The 10556-nt window shown below is 36.8% G+C and overlaps 1 protein-coding gene and 1 long non-coding RNA gene across 2 annotated transcripts; one reads left to right on the top strand and one right to left on the bottom strand.

Moving 5' to 3' along the window:
* Positions 1-805: 805 nt before the first annotated feature.
* Positions 806-6288, top strand: LOC122064378 (protein MAIN-LIKE 2-like). Its single transcript, XM_042628094.1, has 5 exons — positions 806-1355; positions 1456-1559; positions 4885-5188; positions 5290-5946; positions 6112-6288. Exons 3-5 carry the CDS (start codon positions 4892-4894, stop codon positions 6286-6288), a joined length of 1131 nt encoding a protein of 376 aa, XP_042484028.1. The 5' UTR covers positions 806-1355; positions 1456-1559; positions 4885-4891.
* An 82-nt stretch (positions 6289-6370) lies between these two features.
* LOC122094771 lies at positions 6371-9510 on the bottom strand. Its single transcript, XR_006144969.1, has 3 exons — positions 9162-9510; positions 8963-9066; positions 6371-6742 (listed from the first exon to the last, which is right to left on the bottom strand). It is a non-coding gene; the product is annotated as an uncharacterized LOC122094771 (long non-coding RNA).
* Positions 9511-10556: the final 1046 nt, after the last annotated feature.

Genomic DNA, 10556 nt, shown 5'->3' with positions numbered 1-10556 from the left:
TGGAGGGATGGGAGGGAGGGAAGACCACAGGTAAGCTAGGGGAGTGGAGGGGATAAAGGCGGGGTCCAAACACCATTGGAATGATGTTGTCTACAAAGGACAATCTGCAAATGTATCATTGTTAATCCACTAAAAGCTATTAAAAGTCGAATAATGAAACACATACCATAGAGATCAGGTGATCTGAAACCTCAAGTAACCTGAGTTCTGCATTGGGACGAGACAGCTCAACCTGCTCCACAATGTGTCACAAGTAGGTTTACCCTTCTAAAGATAAAAGGCTGACAACTAAAACGTCAGAGATGAAACAAGCACTCACTTCAGTTCCTAGTTTATAACATAAATCTGCAACTCTTTTCTTTTTTGGAACTGTGATAATATGATTGACCACCTGTAAACAAAAGGAAAAAGTAATGCTACGTGAGCACAAAATATTCAAACCTTCCGATTTTGGAAGAGGGTTATCCAATATTTCATAATACAAGATATCTGAAGTCTGTCAAAAATAATTCTGATTGAATTGAGCCATTCAAAGGTTACAACAAATATAAGGACATGAAAACCCTAAAGAAGAAGGGAAAATTACCTGATTACCCAGTATTGGGTTTGGTTTTACAGAAATACCCACGATGGGTTTCACTCAACGTATATACCCAAAACCAGTTTGCGTATTACCGAAATACCCAAAACAATGGAAGCCGTATGCCAGACTACGTATCCCTACGTGTTGAACTTGATTCATGTTCCAATCGGTGAAAAAAATTCCGATTTCTAGTTTAATCGTCTTCTACAATCGACTCTTTAACTTCCGATGATCCGATCGCGTCATTGAGGGCATAAGTTGCTGTTCGGACTATGTATTTCCGAAAGGGGAAGGAATGGGTTGTTGATTTCAGTTGTTCAGACTATGGATTTCCGAGAAGAGGAAGACTTGGTTGCTGGTTTCAGGAGATTTAGGGCACTCTTAAATAAGAATGGAGGGAGAAGGACGGCGGGAGAAGGACTCGAGGGAGAAGAATCGGCTTACTCACCCATCGACTTCTCATTCACACGCAGAGAGCGACAGAGGAAGGGAGAGTATTGGTGCTGCGTGAGTGCTTTCCTCCAGTTTACGATTCTGAAATTTCTTTCTCTTGGAACTCTTTGTTGTTCTTGTCACTTCTTCTGGTGCTGCTCCGGCTCCTGCTCCTGCTCCATCGCCATGGGAGAAAGACAAAGGAGGGGAGAGAACTCAGACCAGACATAGTGACTGTGCGTGTCACTGTCATTTAGGGTTCGTGGGTCTGCGCGAGTGCTCTATTGGGATCAACAAACCTTATATCGTTCATCTTCTTTGGGTTGGATGTTCATCTGAGGTGAGCGAAGATTTTGTTTTCAGCCTATTTTCCATGTCATACGTTTTTTGTTTTTGTAACCTGTGTGTTCTTTTTTTTTTTTTTTTTTCTCACTTCACAGAGAATTGAACGAATCCCATTCACATGTTTATTTGTGGGTCTGCGTGAGTGCTCTGTTGGGATCAACAAACCTTACCATCGGTCATCTTCTTCGCATAACTTGAGGTATGCAATGATCTTTTGATGTTCCAGTTTTCCATGTCTTACTAATTTTGTTTTTGTAATCTGTGTTCTTTTAATTATTATTTTTTCTCACTACACAGAGAATCGAACGAATCCCATTCCCATGTTGATTCGTTCGAACCTCTTACTATTCCTCTGAGAATGGGAGTCACATTTCTGATATTGGTTCATAGCATTTTCATTCTTGTTCTCTTTTGTTCGATGAATTCACAGAAACTTATATCTTGATCTTTGTGCCGTACATGGGTCTTTCGTTATTATTATTATTATTATGAATGGCACATTCAATTGTTCAAACTAAAAAAAAAGAGAGTACATGGATATGTTTGATTGTAGTGTTGGTGACTAGTAGCCTAGTAAGTGTTTGATGTAATGCCTCAATGGAATCAAGGGAATTACAACATGCTCTATGGTTTCTGGAAATGGTGTAAGATCTTATCTGAAACAGTTTGGGATGTTTAACTGATGGTTAATGGTTGAGGAACAATGATGAGATTAGATTTTCTTGTTAAACTAAAACTGGAGTTTGATAGTAGAAAATTTCAATTTCATAAGAAAATTGTGGCGGGTTAGGAATTTATGGTTTAAAATAGGATAGAAATCCAGCTTGCTGGTTTGTGTTTGATTTCATTGAAAGGACTGAAAAGGTTTAAGAGTGTGGAGTCAAATTAGGAAGCATAGAAAGCTTAAACTAAGCATTGGTGTTGTTGTTAAGTCTTTAGACCTTCTTAGGGCAGGCAGGTATATTAAACCGCAAAACTATACAACACCTCTACAATGAAAAGGGGGTTGGAAACTGTAAGAATGTAGTTCTTCTTCTGTGGGAACCAAAGATCTGTTTCTCATTGTAGGGTTTTCTCATTTTTGCACATTTTAATGTTCTATGCTGGAATTGGATCTAGTTTCCCAATAAATTTCTTCTTTGTAGCATCTTTATTGGTCATTGGTCAGGAAATTTAGGCTTAGCTTACATATGCCCATAGGGCCTTCACCAAAGCATAGAATGCAATTCCGCACCACATTTCTACAGTTTTATTACAAGTCCAGTTTCAATAATAAAAAAATGTAATAAATAAATAAAAATAATGGCTGCAGAGTGGTGCTTATTGCGTAATAATAATTATAACTCTTTCTTAACATTGCAAAAAGAAAAAGAGAAGAAAATAAAAATTTACCCATTAAATTGTTATCGTGTGTCTCTGACTTTTATATAATTGATTGGCTTTCTTTACTTACTAGAGGGTTGGGGGGGGGGTAGGGGAGGAAGAAATATTTTCAATATGGAAGGAAATTCTGATTCAATTCAAGATCTGGAGTGTTTTATAACCATGCTTTCCATTGGAATATTTCTGGCCATCAAGTTTATGTATGCTTACAAGTGTTCCAAACAGTATCAGGAACAATTAAAGTTGATGCAAGTGTTTTGTCGATTAATATCACTAGGTTGTGTTGGCAAATGCATTGGATTATGAAGTTAATACCAAAAATCCTAGTCTGCTTATTTCATCAAGTGAATGAAACAAAGAAAAAAAAAAGGATATCATCACAGGAGGAGGGGAGGTTATTTTATTATGGTTAATAATATTATTGTCTTAGGTATCTAGATCATGGGATGATTGTGTATTTTAAATAATCCAAATTTGGTTTGTGTGTTTAGTTGTGCAAGATTCTTTTTTTCTATAAATTTTTGGATTTACAAGCTCAACTTTTCCACCAAGTTGGGAGTTTTAATATTAAAATATTAGACAGAAGCTGTGAGTTTCTAAATATTAATAATAATGATAATAATGAAATTAAGCTGGGTGTATTTAACATGGATTTTAAAGTCAAATTTGAAGCTTTAGTGCGTAACAGATGAATTTAATCTGAATCCAACTTTGTTATATTTAGATTTTTTTTGTGTCGTACCCTGTAACCATCTTTGTGAGTGGGGCTGAAAATGACTACACTTGTATGAATCTCATATTGGATGCTTAGGTATGTAGCCCTGAGAGTAGCCGTTTGATGAGTTATTCTACCTGAAAATTTGACTTTCCCTTCCATGGTAGTTTTGGCTGTCCAACAGTATAGGAATGTTGGATCTTTCTCTTTTGGGCAGTAGTCCCCAGCCAGGCATCTTTGGTGGCTGTTATCACCACAAGGATATTTATCTACTTTTATGGGGCTAACCGGGGTGGGAGGGAACCTTGGGCATGAATCTAATTCCTCTGTAAGTGGTGTGAAATAGAATATTCAGGACAGCTAATTGTAATGCCAAAAAAATTGAGACTCGACAACAGCTTACTTTTAGAGTTCAAGTGGATGTGCATGGGTCTATCTAATTTTGCTCAATTTCAGTGCAGTACACTCTCTCTTTTGTGGGTGGAAATTATTCTTGTTGGTTTTAAAACCGTCCAAATTTGGAGATCCTCTGAATTCTACAATGGAAGTAGAGAAAAGATTTTGGCTGAAGTGGGAAGGGACCAGATGTGGCTATTTATTTGAGGATTATGATATATTCTTAAGCAATTGGTGTAGGGGAATATGCTTGAGTTCTCAATTCAAGTGAGAACAAAAAAGAAAGTATGGAACAATGGAATGTTATGGGTGTAGTAGCGTCCCTGTTTTTTATTTTTTTGGCCCTCTTTGGCTATGTTCTTAAAATTCATATAAGAGGAAAAAAGAAGAAAGAAGCATAAAGAACCAAAACCACATCTCAACTATTTTTATAGGTTATACCATTATACTTCTCATACTACAAATATTAGGATTTCAGAAACTAATACAAGATTGCCATGATGACCAGTTAACCACAGAAGGCACTTAAGACCTATTAAAATAATTTTCGAACTAATCCTTCATGTTAGGAGCATCTTTGCTATGACGTTCATTTACTAAATTCAGTAAATTTGGATTAATAGTGCGTCAAGTTGACAACAAACACTTATTATTATTTTTTTGGATGAATATAGCCAACACTTATTATAATTATCCATAAATTGTCAATCTTTTTGCATAGTTCCTTATGCTCGCCATTGCTGGGAATCTCCATGTAGCCGACCTTATTAAGTTGGAATAAGGTTTAGGATGTTGTTGTCTAGTCTACGTATTGGGTGAATATACCTACATTGCATATCCACCTCTTTGAGTATTATACTTAGATGACTAGATATTGCAACCATAAAGAGTGAAATTATTGCAACAATAGTGACATACTAAAGAAGAACATTTGTGGATCTAGTATTAGATATTTCAATATCCAATTTATCTTCTCTTTATTATTGAAATTAATGTTATAATTAACTATACGTTTTGGATCATGTGTCAGGTGCATAATGTCGGTGGATCCTCTCCAATTGGACATTATACGAAGGATCTTAGAAAAAAGAGCAATGCATGGTGAGAACAACCCACCTTCTAGGGCGTGGACATATTCTAGTATGTCTGGAAATTTAGAGGGTGAATATGAATCTACTGATAGTGGAGATGTTGGAGGGCAAGCCATGGTTAGTAATGTTGTAGATGATTCAGTAATGTCAATTGGAGCATCCATTGATAAAGATATATCAAGTACGGACATTGTTCTATATGATCAATCCAATCACATTTCAAAGTTGATCTGGAAGGGTGAGGTAATATATTTGTTGTATCTGCGCGTAATATAATATTTATTTTTATCATGCATAAAAGATATGACCACTAAGTTTCTTATTTCGAATTTACCCATTTTCAGAAGAGACGTGTGCTACAGAGTAATGAGCATAGTCGAACGTCCACTGAGTGGAAGTTGAGTAAAGAGCAAAAGTGGTTAGTTGAGATTGCTGGATTCAAGTACTTATACCTTATAGTGCATTTCCAAATGGATTGGTGTCTATTGACAGCATTGGTGGATAGGTGGCGAAATGAGACTAATACATTTCACATGCCACGATTTGAGATGACTATAACTTTGGAAGATGTGGCATATATTTTGGGTCTTAGAGTAATCAGGAAGGCTGTTACTGGGAAAATATACAAGGAGACTGAGGATATACTAGGCATGGTACTTGGACAACATCCCTCAGATCCTACCAACACGAAGGCTCTACGGAGTGGTTGTGTGAAGCTAACATGGTTGAGGAACCAATTTTCCCAGCTGCAAAGCAATGCTTCTAAAATAGATGTTATTCGTGCTACCTGGGCATATTTGTTGCATCTTCTTGGAACTACCATATTTGCTAACACATCCGGAAATATGGTTAGCGTTTCATATCTACCATTGCTTGCTGATTTCGTTGAATGTGTAGAATATGCATGGGGCGCTGCTACTTTAGCTTTCTTGTATAGGGCATTGATGCGTGCCTCAAGGAAGAACACTGCTAATATTGGAGGTTCAATGACCCTATTTACAGTACGTTAATCTTACTGATTTGGGAATATGATCGTGCGTGTGAATTTTAGGAAAATTGGTTCAAGTCTATTTGGCTTTTTTCTTTTGACCTGTACTTTATTAGCATATCTTAGTGTTTGTTACTCATGATGCATGTTTAACATGGATTTCAAATTTAACTTATAGGTATGGGCTTATGAGCACCTAGGGGTTGGTAGACCAGATGTTGTTCGCCTATGTAGGCCTTTCCCCCGAGCTGTTAGATGGAAATGCCGGCGCAGAACTGACAACATTCATAATTGCTATAGACCGTATCGGCAAGAGCTTGATCAACTTAAGGAATGCGAGGTTAGTAAAATCTAGTCCTCCCTTTTATTTTAAAATTTTGTTGGGTTACTATACGTGTCTTCCTATTTCATTTAAGAGAAACATATAAATAGTAATGCTCACCTTAGGAGCATTAAATTGTGAGTCCTGCAAATCTTGTGCAGTAGTGCTCACCTTAGGAGCATTAAAGAAGTTATTACATAATTTTCACTAATAGAGATGTAAAAAAAGGCTAGTTGACCCTTGCAATGACCCTAGAGTACAGAGTGTGATGCAATCCTATGATTACCTTGTGGAACCAACTAAAGTCATTATAAATGATAAACACTTTCCATGGTGCGAAGAACTTGATGATCCAAAGATCTTTACTTTTAACTACCATTTCGTCAAAATTGCAAGAAATTAGTTATACTGATGCACTAGATTCAAATTTCTCACTTGATCCTCTGACTATCTTTCCATTTAAATGTTCCTTCAGAAGACCCTTAATCTGCAATCAATTAAAGCCACTCAGTGTTAGTTTCATATGAACTTACAAGGAAAAAAGTTATGCACAAATAGAGAAACAAGAAACTAAGAAACATAACATAAACAATTTCCCAAGAGTTAGTATAGCCAAGAAAAAAAAATTGAGGTGGACCAAATATTAATTAGTGGAGGAGACAAGGTGAATAGTACATTAGTACCACATAGAATTACATTAAATCCACATAGAAGTACATTAAATCCAAAGCATATCATAACCAAATGTTCTCAAAATTAAACAAATGATTTATATGTAGGATCCATACAACCAAAATCCCATATATGGAACCATATGTATCAATCTGAGATTTATCCAGATCTGGTCATGATCAAATGTCTCACAATTAAACAAATGATTTATATGTAAGATCCATACAGATTTTGCACCAAATATAGAACCACATGGATCAATCTGAGATTTATCCAGATCTGGTACCCAACATGGAAACTTATTTAATGATTGAAAATACAAGGAATAATGCTTCAATACAAGGTTTATGAGCTAGATCACAAACCAAAGCTAGTGTAATTCACCAAAACCAACAATGAGTTTGACAAGATCATCTTGCCACGTGTCTTAAACATGATGGACCTTGGATGTCGGTCATGAGGCCATGTTAACGACCTTTTCACTAATATTTAATTCACATTCAATTCTTTGTCCTTCACTCTTACACTTGACTGTAACAAAAAAGTGTTGCTTCTCTTTTATGAGACATGGGAGTTCTAACCTCTAATGCTCAGAAAAGGGAGAAAACATAAGTGAAAATTAAGCAAAGGTTCTTAAGTGAATAATATAAAAGATGGGGTGGGTGGAAATAGAAGAAATGGAAAATTCTTGGATAGAATGTCCGAATTTCGCTCTGTTACAACAAACCATGCTGGAGTGCAATTTCTACTATATGTTTGACACCTCTTGTTCCTTGATAATCTACTGGATGCTTGTCAAGTACAAACACCTTTTATGGTTGGAAACCCTCTAATTCTGTAGTCCTACATTAAACAAAAACAAACACAAACATCATTTTGTAGGAATCACTTATACTACAGTAAATGGGAGAAATCCCCAAGTTTCAACATCATTTTCCTTCACTTCCATTTCGAAGTACAACCTTTTAAACCCCTCCCCCCCAAAAAAGGCCTCCTATTGACTTCTTTTCCAACAATAACTCTTGTAACATTAGAGAATAGCGGATGCAACATTTTTCTATTACACATGCTTCTGATGGCAGGTCTTGGATTCTGATTATCTTTGTGTGTCTGCTGGACAGCAACAACCTACATTGAGTTCACTTATTTGTCCTTTTAATAGTAGTTACAATGGCACTTGAGGACACCTTTCATCCAACATCAATGCATATTATCATTGAAAAGAGAGTGTATATATTTTAGTTCTTCTCATATCTACTTAGTCCTAAGTAAGAATAATTGTATTCTTTCCCATTGAGACCTGCATAATAAACCACCTTTAAGCTTTCTATGCTTCCTAATTTGACTCCACACTCTTAAACCTTTTCAGCCCTTTCAATGAAATCAAACACAAACCAACAAGCTTGATTTCCATCTTATTTTAAACCATAAATTCCTGACCCGCCACAATTTTCTTATGAAATTGAAATTTTCTACTATCAAACTCCAGTTTTAGTTTAACAAGAATATCTAATCTCATCATTGTTCCTCAACCATTAAACCATCGGTTAAACATTCCAAAATGTTTCAGCTAAGATCTTACACCATTTCTAGAAACCATAGAGCATGTTGTAATTCCCTTGATTCCATTGAGGCATTAAATCAAACACCTACTAGCTTACTAGTCACCAACACTACAATGAACCATATCTATGTACTCTCTTTTTTTAGTTTGAACAATTGAATGTGCCATTCATAATAATAATAAAAACAATAATAATAATAATGAAAGACCCATGTACGGTACAAAGATCAAGATATAAGTTTCTGTGAATTCATCGAATAAAAGAGAACAAGAATGAAAATGCTATGAACCAATATAAAAAATGTGACTCCCATTCTCAAAGGAATAGTAAGAGGTTCGAACGAACCAACATGGAAATGGGATTCGTTCGATTCTCTATGTAGTGAGAAAAAAAAAATTAAAAGAACACAGATTACAAAAACAAAATCAGTAAGACATGGAAAACTGAAACATCAAAAGATCATTGCTTACCTCAAGTTATGGGAAGAAGATGGCCGATGGTAAGGTTTGTTGATCCCAACAGAGCACTCACGCAGACCCACGAACAAACATGGGAATGGGATTCTTTCGATTCTCTGTAAGGTGAGAAAAAAAAAAAAAGAACACACAGATTACGAAAACAAAAAACGTATGACATGGAAAATAGGCTGAAAACAAAATCTTTGCTCACCTCAGATGAACATCCAACCCGAAGAAGATGAACGATATAAGGTTTGTTGATCCCAACAGAGCACTCGCGTAAACCCACAAACCCTAAATGACAGTGACACGCACAGTCACTGTGTCTGGTCTGAGTTCTCTCCCCTCCTTTGTCTTTCTCCCATGGCAATGGAGCAGGAGCCGGAGCAGCACCAGAAGAAGTGACAGGAGCAACAAACAGTTCCAAGAGAAGAAACTTCAGAATCGTAAACTGGAGGAGAGCACTCACGCAACACCAGTTCTCTCCCCTCCTCTGTCTCTCTCTGTGTGTGAATGAGAAGTGGATGGGAGAGTCAATCGATTCTTCTCCCTCGACTCCTTCTCCCACCGTCCTTCTCCCTCCATTCTTATTTAAGAGTGCCATCTCCTAAAACCAGCAACCAAGGGCCCGTTTGATAACGTATCAAGAAACGCGTTTCTGCCGTTTCTGTTTCCAGAAACAACAGAAACGGAGTAAAAAGCGTTTGATAAAACTGTTTCGTTTCACCTATTTTCAGAAATAGAAATATAAATTTTTTACTTATTTATGGTTCAAGAAATGACCTAGGCGAAACAAGTTCAACTTGTTTCGCCGTTTTCTGGAAACGACTTGTGGCCATTCTTTCATTGGTTACTATCGACTTCTAAAAACATGACTTATCAAACACCTTCAATTCCGTTTCTGTTTCTAGAAATGGAAATTTATGTTTCTGCTGTTTCTTGAAACAGAAACGGCAGAAACGTTATCAAACAGGCCCCAAGTCTTCCTCCTCTTGGAAATCCATAGTCCGAACAACTGAAATCAGCAACCCATTCTTTCCCCTTACGGAAATACATAGTCCGAACAGCAACTTGTGCCCTCAATGACGCGATCGGATCATCGGATGTTAAAGAGTCGATTGTAGAAGATGATTAAACTTGAAATCGGAATTTTTTTCACCGATTGGAACATGAATCATGTCCAACGCGTAGGGATACGAAGTCTGGCATACGGGTTCCACTGTTTTGGGTATTTCGGTAATACGCAAACTAGTTTTGGGTATATACGTTGAGTGAAACCCATCGTGGGTATTTCTGTAAAACCAAACCCAATACTGGGTAATCAGGTAATTTTCCCATAGAAGAATCAGGTTCCCAGTTGATGACCTACCTGATTGTTGTAGTCCAGCATGTCTGATAAATACTCCACCCCCTGGTACTTCACTGGTTTTAAATATAGCATATCATGGGAACAAGCATAGGATGTGAGCCTAATTTTTGGATGGATCCTCCAAACCAAGTTTGTATTTAGCTCTCTCAACAACATCATCATTTGTGTCAAACTTTGACCTAGAAATTTCAAAAGGAGAAAAGGGAATGAATGAGAGAGAACTTTATACTGAAACAC

Source organism: Macadamia integrifolia, chromosome 2, assembly GCF_013358625.1.
Source record: "Macadamia integrifolia cultivar HAES 741 chromosome 2, SCU_Mint_v3, whole genome shotgun sequence".
NCBI classification, from domain to species: Eukaryota; Viridiplantae; Streptophyta; class Magnoliopsida; order Proteales; family Proteaceae; genus Macadamia; species Macadamia integrifolia.
This window is presented reverse-complemented; position numbering and strand designations above follow the sequence as displayed.

Bases quoted from the DNA above. Each gene is read 5' to 3' on its own strand.
- LOC122064378 (XM_042628094.1), top strand. From the start codon at position 4,892: ATGTCGGTGGATCCTCTCCAATTGGACATTATACGAAGGATCTTAGAA. The intron at 5,189-5,289 runs GTAATATATTTG...ACCCATTTTCAG, and splicing joins AGTTGATCTGGAAGGGTGAG to AAGAGACGTGTGCTACAGAG. The intron at 5,947-6,111 runs GTACGTTAATCT...TTTAACTTATAG, and splicing joins GTTCAATGACCCTATTTACA to GTATGGGCTTATGAGCACCT.